The 18,848-nt window shown below is 39.4% G+C and overlaps 1 protein-coding gene across 1 annotated transcript in view; it reads right to left on the reverse strand.

Annotated features, from left to right (window-relative positions):
- The window catches only part of LOC150077383 (gamma-glutamylaminecyclotransferase), a 52,200-nt gene extending 33,577 nt beyond the window's left edge, over positions 1-18,623 (reverse strand). Inside the window, exons 1-2 of the mRNA XM_090386372.1 lie at positions 18,416-18,623; positions 7,580-7,824 (exon numbers count right to left, since the gene is read on the reverse strand). Of these exons, the coding sequence (XP_090242498.1) occupies positions 7,580-7,824; positions 18,416-18,619 (449 nt within the window). The 5' untranslated portion in view covers positions 18,620-18,623. The remainder of the gene's footprint in view (positions 1-7,579; positions 7,825-18,415) is intronic.
- Between the last annotated feature and the right edge of the window lie 225 nt (positions 18,624-18,848).

Here is an 18,848-nt window from a genome sequence, read left to right on the forward strand (position 1 = left end):
GTTGAGGATAAACATAAAAAAGGCACCTGGGGTGGATGGGATCTATCCAGTTATATTAAAGGAGGCAGCAAAGGAAGTATGCAAACCCCTAGCCATAATTATGAGAGCTTCTTTGGACTCAGGGGAGGTACCCATAGACTGGAGATGTGCAAATGTAACCCCAATTCACAAAGGAGGATCAAAGGCTGACACAAGTAATTACAGACCTGTTAGTTTAACTTCTGTTCCAGGTAAATTAATGGAGGCACTGGTTAAAGAAGCACTGCAGGATCATCTAGACAAGAATTCAGTTATAGCTCAGACGCAGCATGATTTTGTTAAGGGCAGGTCTTGCCTGACCAATTTGATTGGATACTATGATGTAGTCACAAAAGAACTGGATGCAGGGAATAACTTTGATATTATATATTTGGATCTTAGAAAGGCTTTTGATACTGTTGCACATGGAAGACTGCTGCACAAATTGGAGCAGTGTGGCATTGGAGGCAAATTGCTGCTATGGATAAGGGGATGGTTGAGTGGCAGAAGACAGAGAGTGGTAATCAATGGACACTGCTCAACGTGGACTAATGTTATTAGTGGAGTTCCTCAAGGTTCAGTGTTGGGTCCATTGTTGTTTTCGGTGTTTATGAATGATATTGATGATGGGATATCAAGTTTAATGTCTAAGTTTGCAGATGATACAAAGGTTGGCAGGGTCGTTAAGGACACTACTGACGCTATGCTGCTGCAACAGGATCTGGAAAGGTTGAACAGATGGGCTGAGAGGTGGCAAATGAAGTTTAACATTGACAAATGTAAAGTACTACATATGGGTAACAGTAACCCCAGAGCAATGTATCAACTCTGCGGTACTACACTGACAGTGGTGGAGAATGAAAAGGACCTGGGGGTAATTGTGCAGGCAGATATGAAGTTCTCTGAGCAGTGCAGACGAGCTGCAAGAGTAGCTCATGGTGTCTTGTCAATGATATACAGGAATTTTTCTAGCAGGGATAAGGAGGTGATTATTCCCTTATATAAGGCAATGATTAGGCCACATCTTGAGTACTGTATACAGGTCTGGAGGCCTCATTTCAAGAAGGATGTAGAGCTGCTGGAACGGGTACAGAGAAGGGCAACAAGATTAGTAAATGGAACAAAGGGTTGCTCTTACGAAGAAAGGCTTAAGTTTTGCAAATTACAGAGTCTGGAGACTAGGCACCGGCGAGGTGATCTGATAGAGGTGTATAAGGCTTTGAATGGTTTGAGCATGCTCAATGCCAATGGGATTCTTCATCTTTCTCAGAATAATCACCTCAGAGGGCATAAATTCAAATTGAGGAAGGACGGATGTCGGATAGATGTGCGGAAATTTGCCTTTGGCCAGCGGGTGGTTGGTTGGTGGAACCGACTTCCATCACTTGTTGTTGAAGTTGATAGCCTAAACAAATTTAAAGCTCAACTGGACAGGTATTTCGAACAAACGGAGGGGTGAAATGGGAGAGGGTTTTTTTTTTTTTTTTTTGGCTGATGCTGAATAAGCTTGCTTTCTTGCATCATATGCCTTGAAAGATCCATCGGCATACTGGAGAAGGAGAAACTATGTAATGTTCACTGATAAATGGTCATTCACTTATTTTAATAGATACGTAAATGACGTATTTAATAGAAGGTGAAGATTGATCCTAGATTGATCCTAGGCATGCCTCCTCATGGCGGGGACAGTAACTCATACGATTCAGATCGGCGGAGAGCAGTTACAATGTCAATTTCTATCGTGTGAGGCTAAGTGGCCAAACTAAATGTTTCACTTGATTTGAGCTTATGTTATTTAACTAATTAATTAATTAAATTAAAATGAATTTCAAGACTCCAAAATTATTCCCATTGTGAACTAGCCATGGATAGGCTTCGGCCTAGTAATGGTGGTTATGGAGGTTAGAATGGAATGTACTTATTAAGCAAGTCCTCAGATTTCCTACTCTTAATATCATTAGTGCCAACATGTACAACAATATCACCTTTTGTGCCCTTAAAAGATGATATATGCTCTAGAACTTCATCTAGTTTTGCCCCTGGCAGACATACCCTAATCCTATTCCACTTATTCTTCTTGCACAACATGTTTCCCTGACAATTGTTGTTGTTTTGTTGTTTAATGGCAAGGGCTGCTAAGGCCATATTGTGCCTATTCCCTGACAATAACTAGCTCCTGTGGGACCGGACCAGCACATATTGCCTTGAAGATTGCCACTATGTTGTCCCATGCACAAGAGTGAGCTATGGCATTGAGTTGGACAGCTGAGAACTTGATGTGATCCCCCATTTTAATTCCTTCAAGGGCACCTACCCTACTCTTCAAACTTTCATAGATGCCCATCAGAATGCTGAGTTGGCACCTAATTTCTTCACATCTCTGCACCTAGCATACACAAAAACATCCTTCTTCCTAGATCACGTCGTGTTCCAGAAAGATCTGCAAACATTTCACAAGTTTCCCATTTTTTTTAGGCTGTGATGCATTGTAGAATCACCCCTTCAGTTCTCCCCTGAGTCACAGCTCTCCACTTCTACTTTGTGCACATTGCTTTGCTGCTCTAGTCTGGGGATGATTTTCATTTAAATACAATTTAATTGGTTAACAATGAAAGTTAATAAGATTAATAAATTTAATTGTTTAATTGACAATATTACACTAAGCTAATAGATTTCTAAATGCAGTGATATGTATTATGCTATTTAGTTTTATATCTTACCCTATCAAGTTCGAGATATACGTTATTTCAGTAACAACTGCAATATTAGATTAGTTATATCCTTGCTAAAAAGTAAAAATTCTTTAGCTAAACACAAAAAGATATATGCCCAACAAGTGATTAGAACCTTCGAGATACTTATTTATCACAATGAAAACCCTATTATTATTCTGCACTACTCGATACAGGGTTGATATTTGCACAAAAACACAGATACAACAGTGATACAAATAGTGAGTTGTAATTTACAAAATCACTAGTTAAATTTAAAAATAACTAATGAACATAACTAAGACTATTTAAACTATCAAAAAAATGGTAAAAATGTCCAAAATAGTTATCCATTTGCACGATAGGTGGAATATAGGTGGGATAAATTGGAAAAAAAATGCAATATTGCTGGGAGCTGTAGGGCCAAATTCAACCAGTCCACTTCTGATATATGACCAAAAGTATTTGATCCCCACCACTAACATTGTCTACTATGTTCCATGTAGGCTTTGACATACTAAAATAATTGGAGCAGTGTGGCATTGGAGGCAAATTGCTGCTATGGATAAGGGGATGGTTGAGTGGCAGAAGACAGAGAGTGGTAATCAATGGACACTGCTCAACGTGGACTAATGTTATTAGTGGAGTTCCTCAGGGTTCAGTGTTGGGTCCGTTGTTGTTTTCGGTGTTTATGAATGATACTGATGATGGGATATCAAGTTTAATGTCCAAGTTTGCATATGATACAAAGGTCGGCAGGGTTGTTAAGGACACCACTGACGCTATGCTGCTGCAACAGGATCTGGAAAGGTTGAAAAGGTGGGGCTGAGAGGTGGCAAATGAAGTTTAACATTGACAAATGTAAAGTACTACATATGGGAAACAGTAACCCCAGAGCAACGTATCAACTCTGCGGTACTACACTGACGGTGGTGGAGAATGAAAAGGACCTGGGGGTAATTGTGCAGGCAGATATGAAGTTCTCTGAGCAGTGCAGACGAGCTGCAAGAGTAGCTCATGGTGTCTTGTCAATGACATACAGGAATTTTTCTAGCAGGGATAAGGAGGTGATTATTCCCTTGTATAAGGCAATGGTTAGGCCACATCTTGAGTACTGTATACAGGTCTGGAGGCCTCATTTCAAGAAGGATGTAGAGCTGCTGGAACGGGTACAGAGAAGGGCAACAAGATTAGTGAATGGAACAAAGGGTTGCTCTTACAAAGAAAGGCTTAAGTTTTGCAAATTACAGAGTCTGGAGACTAGGCACTGGTGAGGTGATCTGATAGAGGTGTATAAGGCTTTGAATGGTTTGAGCATGCTCAATGCCAATGGGATTCTTCATCTTGCTCAGAATAATCAGCTCAGAGGGCATAAATTCAAATTGAGGAAGGACGGATGTTGGATAGACGTGTGGAAATTTGCCTTTGGCCAGCGGGTGGTTGGTTGGTGGAACCGACTTTCATCACTTGTTGTTGAAGTTGATAGCCTAAACAAATTTAAGGCTCAACTGGACAGGTATTTCGAGCGAACGGAGGGGTGAAATGGGAGTGGTGTGTTTTTTTTTTTTTTTTTTGGCTGATGCTGAATAAGCTTGCTTTCTTGCATCATATGCCTCTACTAATGCTAATGCTATATCTTGTGGGCCTGCCTGTGTAGGATCAAGCACAGACTGTGAGTTCAAACTTACAGACTTTCAACATGTTGAAGATTACATCAGTAATCACCTTTTTTGTGCATACTACTGCAATTCATCTGATCCTAGTGAATACTTTCAAAGTGGAAGGCAAAAGATGACATCTCAATGAAAAAAAAAAAAAAAAAAATGTCAAAGTCTGGGGCAGCTTTACATATGTCACCTGTGGAAAACACATCATGCAACAGGCTCAAGAGGCTACAGGGATTTCTGTCATTATATCAACTGTCTTGTAGGGTCCAATATCCTGGTCACCGATACAAATAGTGTTTTGAGTGATATCATTCCCAACCTTCATGAATAGTGGCAGAAGGTGCTATAGAGTGATGAATCCCACTACACAGTGTTTGGGTGCAGAGATTCCCAAGAGAGAGTGCTCCTGCCAGAATGCATCATCTTGACACTTTAGGCAGACTGATGGTACAGAGCTGTTTCAAATGATTTCAAATCAGTCCATTGGGATGGTGTCTAAAACCTCAACATCCTGTTCAATAATACAAATAGCATTTTGAGTAGTGTCATTCCAAACCTTCATGAACAGTGGCAGAATGCATAATTGTTAATTGTCCAGAATATCCAAGTGGATGTTCTGGACCATTATTATTATCTACTTTGTGGCAGTAGGGAATAGGCATTGCTGGGAATGGCATAACAGCATTTTGATTGTCATACGATTATCCAAAGTTATCACAGGGTAGGTGATACTACTATTCATTAGGTTTTTTAATTAGCATTAGTAGAGGCATTTGATGCAAGAAAGCAAGCTTATGCAGCATCAGCCAATAAAAAAAAAAAAAAAAAAAACCACTTCCACTTCACCCCTCTGTTCGTTCGAAATACCTGTCCAGCTGAGCCTTAAACTTATTTAGGCTATCAACCTCCACGACAAGGGATGGAAGTCTGTTCCACCAACCAACCACCCGCTGGCTAAAGGCAAATTTCCGCACATCTATCCTACATCTGTCTTTCCTCAATTTGAATTTATGCCCTCTCAGGTGATTATTCGGAGCTAGAGGAAGAACCCCATCAGCATTGAGCATGCTCAAACCATTCAAGGCTTTATACACCTCTATCAGATCACCTCGCTGGTGCCTAGTCTCCAGACACTGTAATTTGCAAAACTTAAGCCTTTCTTCGTAAGAGCACCCCTTTGTTCCATTCACTAATCTTGTTGCCCTTCTCTGTACTCGTTCCAGCAGCTCTACATCCTTCTTGAAATGAGGCTTCCAGATCTGTATACAGTACTCTAGGTGTGGCCTGACCATTGCCTTATACAAGGGAATAATCACCTCCTTATCCCTGCTGGAAAAATTCCTGTATATCATTGACAATACTCCATGAGCTACTCTTGCAGCCCGTCTGCACTGCTCAGAGAACTTCATATCTGCCTGCACAACCACCCCCCAAGTCCCTTTCATTCTCTACCACTGTCAGTGTAGTACCACAGAGTTGATACGTTGTTCTGGGGTTGCTGTTTCCCATGTGTAGTACTTTACATTTGTCAATGTTAAACTTCATTTGCCACCTCTCAGCCCATCTGCTCAACCTTTCCAGATCCTGTTGCAGCAGCATAGTGTCAGTAGTGTCCTTGACAACCCTGCCAACCTTTGTATCGTCTGCAAACTTGGACATTACGCTTGATATACCATCATCAATATCATTAATGAATACAGAAAACAATAATGGACCCAACACTGAGCCCTGAGGGACTCCACTAATAACATTAGTCCACGATGAGCAGTGTCCATTGATTACCACTCTCTGTCTTCTTCCCCTCAACCACCTCTTTATCCATTGCAGCAATTTGCCTCCAATGTCACACTGCTCCAATTTGTGTAGCAGTCTTCCATGTGCAACAGTATCAAAAGCCTTTCTAAGATCCAAGTTTATAATATCAAAGCTATTCCCTGCATCCAGTTCTTTTGTGACTGCATCATAGTATCCAATCAAATTGGTCAGGCAAGAATTCCCCTTAACAAAACCATGCTGTGTCCGAGCTATAACTGAAGTCTTGTCTAAATGATCCTGCAGTGCTTCTTTAACCAGTGCCTCCATTAATTTTCCTGGAACAGAAATTAAGCTCACAGGTCTATAATTATTTGTGTCAGCCTTTGATCCTCCTTTGTGAATTGTGGTCACATTTGCACATTTCCAGTCTATGGGTACCTCCCCTGAGTCCAAGGAAGCTCTCATAATTATGGCTAAGGGTTTGCTTACTTACTTTGCTGCCTCCTTTAATATAACTGGATAGATCCCATCCACCCAGGGTGCCTTTCTTGTGTTTATCTTCAACAATTTCTCCTCCACTTTACTCCCAGTTATTTCAAGATTCTGTAGCTTACTGCTAGAGTTGAATGCACCTCTGGCATTCCCCTCGCTGAATAACTCCTCATGTGTGAATGTCGATGCAAAATATTCATTTAGTTTGTTAGCTACCTGAGCAGGATCATCAACAGTTGTCCCATCAATATCAAGTGGACCAATCTGATTCATCCCCTTCCTTCTAGAGTTTACATAAGTAAAGAACTCTTTGCTGTTTTTCTTTGCATCCCTTGCCAAGGATTTCTCATAATCTGCCTTCGCCTGCCTAACCTCCTTTGTAACTTGGTTGCATATCAACTTGTATCTATCATAGGCTTCTGTGTCATGTGTTAATTTGTAAGTATCCCATGCATTTTTCTTCTCTGTCATATGCCTCATTAGTTGATCTGATATCCATTTTGGCCTAAACCTTGAACAGTATTTCTTAGTTGGTATGTAAAGCCTAGTAGCTTCCAAGATAAGTTCTTTGAATGCTTCCCATTTTGAATTTGCTGTTGGTAACATCATCAGTTACCAACAGCAAATTCAAAATGGGAAGCATTCAAAGAACTTATCTTGGAAGCTACTAGGCTGTTGGTAACATCATCAGTTGGTCCCACTGTATAGAATTTAAATACTGTCTCAGTCCATCATAGTCGCCTTTACGGAAACAATAACCCTTCCCTTTACCCCTAATGGTAGTTACCTCTTTGAGTAAATTAAAATGAGCTGTAAATTAAAAACTATTTTTTTGCAACTATATGTGTGTACATGTACATGCACATTTGACTGAATACATTTGGTCATTTAATGTATTTTACATCAGAAATATATTCTCCAGATGGTCTTAAGTACCTTGGGACATAAGACAAACCATGATCTCCTTTAGAAGAATAATCCTCAAGGTATGGATAATTAAGAAGTGATGGTTTAAAATTCTTCAAAAAATATATCCAAACTTTAAGATATTCTACAGCAGCAATGTCTGAAGAGATACAAACTTCATCTATTAATCTCTCATAATAATGAGGGTGGCATTCTAATTCATCCAATTTCAGCAACATTTGTTGATCGACTTCATATACTTCTCCAACAACTTTCTGAAAAGTAAAATTGACAGAATTAAGTTAACTTGTTACAGAGATACATATTACAAACTGTCCTAAAAAAACATCAAATATGAATCTAACAATGGGCTGATCATTCTTTAACAGCTTTTTTTTTTTAGAGTAATACAGAGTGATCCCAAATCAAGAACAATACTCTATGCCAGATTTAGGCACCAGCCAAATAAGTGATAAGTGCTTAAACAGTAATAATGGTTATTTGGAAACATGCCCAGTGCATAAACAGTGGACCTGTTTCCTTCTGTAAGGATAAACATCTACAAAGTTTGAGGATCCATCACATACTTTGATAATGGGCCTCATCAAGTCTGAATTGGCCTTGCTAATACCTGACAGAGCAGTGGTCTTAATTTTATACTACTATTATACATAAATCTGTATTATTATATGAATTTGTATTACATTACACTTTGGCACATAATTCTGTTTTGTAACAATAAATATAATTCTGAATGAATCTGTATTATTATTTTAATCACCTTGCATTTCATCTTTCTTTTCAAAACTTTTGATTAATGGTTTTTAAGTGACATTTGACTTTATCCACACACACACCTCATCCTGCTTTAATGTACAACATATATTCCAAAACAATATGGAACAGTAGAAAATTAAATATGTAACTGTGGCTCTTTAACTTTTAGCCCACATGAAGCACAATTTAAAATGGAGTTAGAGGACTTAAAAATCAAGGCATATGGAGTGCAAGGCTAAAATGCCTTAAAACTGAAATTAAGGATTTGGAAAGGCAAAAGGCTGCCCTTGCAATCCTACACAAATGGACGGTGATAGATGTGTTGAAAAAGCAAGACCAAATTGTGTTTGATGCATGGAGTAATTACCCAACAAGTATATAAATTTGAAAATATTCGTGTTTGGACTTCTGTCAGTGTTTGATTCGATGTATTTGTGCAGGTAAATATTTTCAAACATGAACTATATTAAAAACAAATCAAGAAACCATCTGAACAATACGAGTCTCTCAGCATGTTTAAAGATGAAAATTACAGAATACTCGCCTGATGTTGAGAGACTCACTCAAAACGTTCAACAGCAAAAATCACATTAATCATCTTTTAGGGGCACAAAGGGTGATATTGTTGTACACGTTGGCACTAATGATATTAAGAGTAGGAGACCGGCAGAATTACATAACAAGCACAGGTCAATGCTGAAAAAAAGCCGTAGTTAGGGTTGAATTTGAAAGTGTCTGCAATTCTGCATAAACAAGATAGGAGGGAGTATATGACGAGAGCCTTGTTGATCAATTTGGCCCTGGAGAGACTGTGCAAGGCTGAAGAAGTAGAATTTTTCTCAGCCTGGTCTGTGCTTGTTAACAGGAGAGACTGCTTCTACACTTAAATAGATGGGATACACTTAAATAGAAAGGGTGCAAGAATATTTGCTTATGCTATCAAGGCAGAGTTAGGTGGGTTGGAAAACTGCAAGCTTGGGGGGGGGGGATACACGGCCAAATAGATTAACAGTAGCCACTCGCAGAGGTGAAAGTGATTCTTGCACTGCTTTTATTGAAATGACCAGCAGCCTGGAAAGCAAGGCAATGGGGATTTCCAGGACTGCTGGGAGTCATAGTGGAACAAGTAAATACATGGGCTGTATTAGGGTAACTAAGGGTAGAAACTGGTGCATGTATACTTGCATGTACACCAATGCTAGGAGTATAGTTAATAAATTTGATAAGCTTGAAGAGCTAGTCAAGACGTCAAAGGCAGATATGGTTGGGATATCAAAGACGTGGTGTCACACAAACATAAGCAGTGCAGAATTGGAATTTGGGGAGTACAATGTGTACAGAAAGGACAGACAGGACAGGCACATAAAAGGATTGATACACAAAATCTAAGGAAGTGTATCCAATTGATGTTGGTGCAAATGCAATGTTGAGTCTGTTTGGAGAGACATAAGCAAAATGAGAGTAGGTGTTTGTTATAGGCCTAATGAATCTGATGAGTATAATGAACAATTGGGCAGAGAAATAGAGTGGGCCAGTAAATCAGAGTGTCTTATAATGGAAGATTTTAATTTCCCAAAGATTGACTGGAATTTGTGAGTTGGTCACTCATACATTAGCAAGGCTTTTGTGGATTTATTGGACGATTTTTTCTACAGCAGCATGTTCTCCTGAACATGAACTAGGCAAACTAGAGGGTTGTTGTTGTTATTTGGTTTTTAGGAGTTAGTAACTAAGGCCATATTGCTCCGTAGATATTCGGTGGTCATTCCCTGACTTTTCTGCATCCTCCGTATTTGGTGGTCACAGGCTTGAACCACGGTCTAATCTAGAAGTGTGTGCTATGCACTGCTGCTCCTGCCCACCTGGCTATGGAGGTGCCCAACTAGAGGGAGTAATACGCTTGATCTGATTATCAGTACTGATTCTTCATGCATGAAGAATCTGCAGATAAAGGAACCATTAGGTGGCAGTGATCACAGTGTGCTGAAGTGGGATTTACTCAAAGAGGTAACTACCATCAGGGGCAAAGGGAAGAGTTTTTGCTTTTGTAAAGGTGACTACAGTGGCCTGAGACAGTATTTAAATTCTATACGGTCGGAACAACTGATGATGTTACCAACAACCAATTCAAAATGGGAAGCATTCAAAGAATTAATCTTGGAAGCTACTAGGCTTTACATACCAAATAAGAAATGTTCAAGATTTAGGTCTAAATAGATGTCAGATGAACTAATTAGATGTGTGGCAGGGAAGAAAAATGCATGGAATACGTATAAATTAGTAGGTGACACAGAAGCCTATGATAGATATAAGCTGGTCTGTAACCAAGTCACAAAGGAGGTTAGGCAGGCAAATGCAGATTACGAGAAATTTTTGGGAAAGGATGCAAAGAAACATAGCAAAGAGTTCTTTACTTATGTAAACTCTATAAGGAAGGAGATTAGCATTAGCATTAGTAGAGGCATATGATGCAAGAAAGCAAGCTTATTCAGCATCAGCCAAAAAAAAAAAAAAAAAAAACCCCACTCCCATTTCACCCATCTGTTCGTTCCAAATACCTGTCCAGTTGAGCTTTAAATTTGTTTAGGCTATCAACTTCTACAACAAGTGATGGAAGTCGGTTCCACCAACCAACCACCCGCTGGCCAAAGGCAAATTTCCGCACAACTATCCGACATCCGTCCTTCCTCAATTTGAATTTATGCCCTCTGAGGTGATTATTCTGAGCAAGATGAAGAATCCCATTGGCATTGAGCATGCTCAAACCATTCAAAGCCTTATACACCTCTATCAGATCACCTCGCCGGTGCCTAGTCTCCAGACTCTGTAACTTCTTAAAGAATAAATCTGAGATGAATCAGATTGGTCCATTTGATATCGATGGTTCAACTGTTGATGATCCTGCTCAGGTAGCGAACAAACTAAATGAATATTTTACATCTACATTCACACATGAGGAGTTATTAAGGGAGGGGGAATGCCAGAGGTGTATTCAACTCTGGCAGTAAGCTAGATAATCTTATAATAACTGAGAGTAAACTGGAGGAGAAATTGTTGAAGATAAACATAAGAAAGTCACCTGGGGTGGATGGAACCTATCCAGTTATATTAAAGGAGGCAGCAAAGGAAGTAGGCAAACCGTTAGCCATAATTATGAGAGCTTCCTTGGACTCAGGGGAGTGGAGATGTACAAATGTGACCCCACTCCACAAAGGAGGATCAAAGGGAGACCCAGTTAATTACAGACCTGTTAGTTTAACTTCTGTTCTAGTGAAATTAATGATGGAGGCACTGGTTAAAGAAGCACTGCAGGATCACCTAGACAAGACTTCAGTTAAAGCTTGGACACAGCATGGGTTTGTTAAGGGGAAGTATAAAGCCTTCCTCTTGTCTGACCAATTTGACTGGATACCATGATATACTGTAGTCACAAAGGAACTGGATGCAAAGAATAATTTTGATATCATATATCTGGATCTTAGCAGCTTTTGATACTGTTGCACATGGAAGACTGCTGCACAAATTGGAGCAGTGTGGCATTGGAGACAAACTGCTGCTATAGATAAAGGGATGGTTGAGTTGGGGAAGAGAGAGAGTGGTAATCAATGGACACTGCTCTTCATGGACTAATGTTATTAGTGGAGTCCCCCAGGGTTCAGTGTTGGGTCAATTGTTGTCTTCTGTATTCATTAATGATATTGATGATGGTATATCAGGCTTATGTCCAAGTTTGCAGACGATACGAAGGTCGGCAGGATTGCATTAGCATTAGCATTAGTAGAGGCATTTGATGCAAGAAAGCAAGCTTATGCAGCATCAGCCAAAAAAAAAAAAAAAAAATCCACTTCCACTTCGTCATTGTTAGTGTTATTGTTAATGACACTAATGATAATACGCTGCTGCAACAGGATCTAGAAAAGTTGAGCAGATGGGCTGAGAGGTGGCAACTGAAGGTTAACATTGACAAATGTAAAGTACTGCATATGGCAAACAGTAACCCCAGAGTAATGTATCAATTGTGTGGTACTACACTGACAGAGGTAGAGAGTGTAAAAGGACCTGGGGGTAATTGTGCAGGCAGATATGAAATTTTCTGGGCAGTGCAGATGGTCTGCAAGAGTAGCTCATCATGTCTTGTCAATAATATACAGAAATTTTTCTAGCAGGGACAAGGAGGTGATTATCCCCTTGTATAAGGCAATGGTCCGGCCACACCTTGAGTACTGTATGCAGGTCTGGAGGCCTCATTTCAAGAAGGATGTAGAGCTGTCGAAATGAGTACAGAGGGCAACAAGATTAGTGAATGGAACAAAGGGATGCTCTTACAAGAAAGGCTTGAGTTTTGCAAATTAGTGTCTGGAGACTAGGCACCTGTGATCATCTGATTGTATAAAGCCTTGCATGGTTTGAGCATGCTCAATGCCAATGGAATTCTTCCTCTTGCTCAGAATAATCGCCTGAGAGGGCATAAATTTAAATTGAGGAAAGACGGTTGTAGGATAGATGTGCAGAAGTTTGCCTTTAGCCAGCAGGTGGTTGATGGCTGGAACAAACTTCCATCTGTCATTGTAGAAGTTAATAGCTTAAATAGATTCAAGGCAGAACTAAACAAACATTTGGAGCGAGTGGATGGGTGAAATTAGAAGTTTTTTTTTTTTTTTTTGGCTGATGCTGTATAAGTTTGCTTTCTTGCATCATGTGCCTTTGCTAATGCTAAATGCTAAATTAATTCGTACCTAATTAGATGTTTATTATGTTTTTTCAGTATTAATAAATAATATTTTAAAAAATACATTTTTTTTTAATAAAACATCTTCCCATTTCTTAAAAAACTCCCACCTCTCCCCTCTGGTTAAGCTAAGGTGTGGCTCTTCAGATTCTTCCTTTTTTTTAATTAGATCAAAAATGACTCTTCCCTCAAAAAAGGTTGCCGACCCCTGACATAGGTAGAAGTGAGCAGGGCATGCAACCTGGATCAAGCACCATGCAATGAAAAGTTTTTTTAAAAAAAAAAACAAACAAAAATTGGGAGGTAAAACACACACTTTTCTGTTTTTGGCAAAGTAAAAATAACTGAAAAGAAGAAATTAAAAAGCACAGAATCAATTTAGATTCCTCTTGCAAGGATGGCAACAGAAGAGACATTAATAGGATTGACATGCATCACAATTCAGGTGGTAGATGACTTTCATCGACCGGTGAAATACCACCACTTTGCTTATTGGAGGCTTGAAGTGGTGAAACCCATGTTTAGTCTCTAGAGCAAAGTTTCCGGTATCCCCCTCCCCCCCATATTTCTCCTTCAACCCATGCACAGTACTAAGTACTATAGGTTTTGATACCTTTCGTGTTTGGGGTTTTCATAAAAAAAAAAAAAAAAAAAAAATAAGACACTTTACCCATTTGGATAATGTACAATATACCACAGCAGTGCAGCTTACAGTTAATGCCCCAAATTTATGGTGCAGTCCTGAATTTATACATTACAATTTGAATTACATTAACAATCCAAGTGGTAGAAAAGAGCTTTTCAAAATTAAACATCATAAAAGACTATAATTACTTAATTAGCCCTTTGGCTGAGTTAAAAACAAGGAAAATTGATTTTATTTAAGAACTGTGTATTAGTCTAAAAGACATTTCTTGGCTAAAGCTTCAGAGTATAAACTAAGGTAGTTTTAATGCATCGTTTTAATTTATCTCATATTGTGAATACCTACAGAATGCATCGTCATGGTATTGCACTACCTCAAATAAGTAACACTTCACCTATGGAGAAGACTATTGTTACTTATTCTAGGCAGATACCACCACCCAGACAGCACTGTTTGTAAAATGGTATAGGATAAAAAACTGTGTTATCCACATAACTGTCCCTATTGAACTTTGGAAAGCAAAAAGGTAGAGGAAAGTGATAGGAGAAGAAGAAAAGGAAATGCCGTCGAAAGAGGAAAGGGACAGTTACTCCTCAATCATAAATTCCTCGAATAGGCAACGCTTCCCCGTTAGGGAATACTATTGTTATTCTCGGTAACTTGAGTGCCATCAAGCTCCCACAGATGGCACTATTTCAAGGCTTTTTGGCCTCTCTTCGGTGGGTACGTACCCTGGTGTTGCAACACTGACAACCCAGTTATCAACAACTCCACAATATGAGAGAGGCCTGATGGTGTGCAATGGCCAAGAAATATATAAAAGACATTTCTTGGCTAAAGCCTCAGTGTATGAAGAAGTTTACTTATGCATGGGTTAATGCACGCATATCATTTATACTACCAAGGTAGTTTTAATGCATTGTTTTAATTATATCTCATATGGTGAATACCTCCAAAACGAGTTGTTATAGTATTGCACTACCTCGAATAAGTAATGCTTCACCTATGGAGAAGACAATTGTTACTTATTCAGTGGTATCTGCCAAGAATAAGTAACATAGTCTTCTCCACAGGTGAAGCATTACTTATTCAAGGTAGGGCAATATCATGGCAAATCAGGAAGATATTCACAATATGAGATATAATTAAAATGATGCATTAACACTACCTTGGTCCTTGAGGCTGTCGCAGACATACTCTCAGACATGCCAGATAAGCTGTGCTTGCAACCTGGGAGTATAAAACGCTTAGGAAACTGATATTCGGGTGATACACAAGTCAAGTGGACCCATGTTGGCAAAGTCCGGATGGTCTGTGCCAGCCAAATCCTCTGCTTGCACCTTCACGATGGTGGGACTGTTAGTAATCCAGGGTATAATCCCCATGCATAAGCGCACTGTGGGTGACGACCCAGGTGCGAACCAACGTAAGCAGGGGTCGAGGTATGGTGCCGCCGCTCTGTGTTACCAGGTCTGAAACACATAAAATCTAAGGAAGTGCATCCAATTAACACTGGTGGACAATGCGATGTGTTGAGGCGGTGTGGTGTAACAAAAGCACTGGGAAAGGGAAAATGAGAGTAGGTGTGTTATAGGCCTAATGAATCTGATTAGTATAATGAGCAATTGTGCGGAGAAATAGTGTGCCAGTAAATCAGAATGTCTTATAATGGGGGATTTAACTTTGCAGATATTGACTGGAACTTGTGGTGGTCACTCGCACACTAGCAAGACTTATGTGGATTTACTGGATGACTGCTTTCTACATCAACATGTTCAAGAGGCAACCAGAGGGAGTAATACTCTTGATCTGATTATCAGAAGTGATTCTTCATGCATTAAGAATCTGCGTATAAAGGAACCACTAAGTGGCAGTGATCATAGTGTACTGATGTGGGATTTACTTAATTAAAGATGTAGCTATCATTAGGGGTAAGGGGAAGGGTTTTTACTTTCGTAAAGGTGACTACAGTGGTCTCAGAGAGTTTTTAAATTCTATACAGTGGAATCAACTGATGATGTTACGAACAGTGAAGTCTGAATGGGAAGCCTTTAGGGACTTAATGTTGGAGTGCACTAGGCTCTTCATACCGATTAAGAAATACTGTTCAAGATTTAGGCCTAAATGAACATCAGATGAATTTATGCAGCTCGTGGAAGAGAAGAAAAATACATGGCATGCATACAAATTATCAGGTGACACAGACGTCTCTGGTAGATATAAGTTGTCTGTAATCAAGTCACAAAGGAGGTTAGACAGGCGAAGGCAGATTAGGAGAAATCTTAGGCAAAGGATGTAAAGAAAAATAGCAAAGAGTTCTTTACTTAAGTAAACTCTAGAAGGAAAGGGATGAATCAGATTGGGCCACTTAACAGATGGTTTGACTACTGATGATCATGCTCAGGTAGCTGATAAACTGAATGAGTATTTTGCATATACATTCACACATGACGAGTTATTCAAGGAGGGGAATGCCAGAAGTTTATCAAACTCTAACAGGGAGCTAAGTAATTTTATAACTGAGAGCAAAGTGGAGGAGAAATTGTTGAAGTTAAACGTAAGACATCTGGAGTGGATGGGACCTATCCATTTATATTAAAGGAAGTAAGCAAACCCTTAGCCATAATTATGAAAGCTTCGTTGGATTCAGGGGAGGTTCCCATGTACTGGAGATGTGCAAATGTGTCCTTAATTCACGAAAGGGGATCAAAGGGTGACATGGATAATTACAGACCTGAATTGGTGAAACCCATGTTTAGTCTCTAGAGCAAAGTTTCCGGCATCCCCCTCCCCCCATACTTCTCCTTCAACCCTAACCCAAGCACGGTACTAAGTACTACAGGTTCTAATACCTCTCGTGTTTGGGGTTCACATAAAAAAAAAAAAAAAAAAGTCTAACTACTGTTCCAGGGAAAATAATGGAGTCACTGGTTAAAGAAGCAATGCAGGATCACCTATACAAGACTGCAGTTATAGTTCAGACACAGCATGGATACACAGCATTCAAGTTTCTACAATGGATACTTGCCCTTAATGCTATTTGTTTTTTTTTTTTTTTTAGGAGCATTAGCAATTAAGGCTATATTGCTCCGGGATATGCGGTGGTCATACCCTGACCTTTCCGCATCCTCCGTATTTGGTGGTGATGGGCTCGAACCCTGGTCTAATCAAGAAGCGTGTGCTACGCACTGCTGCTCCTTCCCACCTGGCTACGGAGGCGTGCCCTTAATGCCATACTGCTCCAATTTGTACAGTAGTCTTCCATGTGCCACAGTATCAGAAGCTTTCTTAAATCCAAGTATATGATATCAAAATTATTCTTTGCATCCAGTTCCTTTGTGACCACATCATTGTATTCAATCAAATTTGTCAGACACGACTTCCCCTGTGTCTGAACTATAACTGCAGTCTTGTCTAGATGATCCTGCATCGCTTTCTTAACCAGTGGCGCCATTATTTTCCCTGGAACAGAAGTTAGACTAACAGGACTGTAATTGCCCATGTCACCCTTTGATTCCTCTTTGTGAATTGGGGACACAGTTGCACATCTTCAGTCCATGGAGACCTCCCCTGAGTCCAAGGAATTTTCATAATTATGGCTAAGGGTTTGCTTACTTCCTTTAATATAAATGGATAGATCCCATCCACTCCAGATGTCTTATGTTTAACTTCAACAATTTCTCCTCCATTTTGCTCTCAGTTATTACTTAGCTCCCTGTCACAGTTTGTAAACATCTAGTATTCCCCTCCTTGAATAACTCCTCATGTGTGAATGTAGATGCGCTCATTCAGCTCATCAGCTACCTGATCATGATCATCAATAGTCAAACCATCTATGTTAAGTGGACTAATCTGATTCATGCTGCACCAGCCAAAAAAAAAAAAAAAATTTCTGAGTTAGCCTGAGATACAGAGAGAGTAGAAGAGTATCACCACGAACGATTAGAATGATGATATCCAGCTCAGGACCCTGAGTATGGCAAGCCCATACTCACCAGATGTGAGCCCCTGGGTGGCTCCATCTGTGCAATTTTAACAGGTAACCAGAATTAACATTATCGCATGTGAGAGTATCCACTCTGTATGTATTACTACTTTGTGAGATAAGCAATCACACCTGTGGTATTTACAGCTGCCTCTAGGGATCTTACTGTGCATGGTCAGTCAGCTCTAATTTCACCCATCGATTCCTTGGGTGTCATTGCTTTCTTTTATGTCACAATAGACAAATATATTCTACTAATTCCTAACAGCTATAAAAATTTGAAAATAGTGAATGTCCTACTTTATTCAGTACCATGGTAGTCATTTGATTTTCATCTCACTCCCTGTTTATCTGTACAAAGCTAACTACTATTATAAATTATTTCAGTAAGCATGACAAAAAAGAATTCACTGCACTATAAATGGCAATTTGAATTTAATCCTGCAGTTTTGTACTTCTGGCAAATCATATAACATTATATAACACACCAATGCATTATATTTAACCCCAGGGGTTAAATATCTGGTGAGTATGGGCTTGGCACACCCAGGATCCTAAGCTGGATATCATCATTCTTCTCTTCCTTGGTGATTCCCTTCTATTTCTGACTCTTGTTCTACCCCTACCTATCTCTCTCTCTCTGTGTAATTCAGAAATATTTTGGCTGGTGCAGCATAAGCCTCAGGCTTCTTTGCACCATATGGCTAATAATAATATCATATGACTTACATTGCCATTTCCTTCGCTGTAAAGAAGAAACGGAATATTGTACCTGGAAGCTATGACTAGAGGCCATTTTTTCACCGTAATGGCTTTTGCAACGAATACTGCTTGTCCGCTATCTTTATTAAGTATTACATTGTGATTTGGTTCTCCCCGTTTCAAGGTCCCATAGACAAAAACAAAACAGTTGCCACTCTTCCTAATACTCATGTTTCGTTATGATTTAGATATGAAGTTAAGATTATAAACAAAAATGTATAATAAAGAACACAAAACAAGTAATGTAAATAACGAAGCTACGTAATCACATCAGATAACGGATTTTTCGGGAACTTAGCGAAGTGTTTCTGGAGAATTTTATAGTTTTGTAATTGCGACTGACAGCATATTGTTTCATTGATTATTAGTATGAGATAGTCATATTTAATTTTTTTTTTTT

Source organism: Mastigoproctus giganteus, chromosome 12 (assembly GCF_048544385.1).
Source record: "Mastigoproctus giganteus isolate SK-2022 chromosome 12, ASM4854438v1, whole genome shotgun sequence".
NCBI lineage: Eukaryota > Metazoa > Arthropoda > Arachnida > Uropygi > Thelyphonidae > Mastigoproctus > Mastigoproctus giganteus.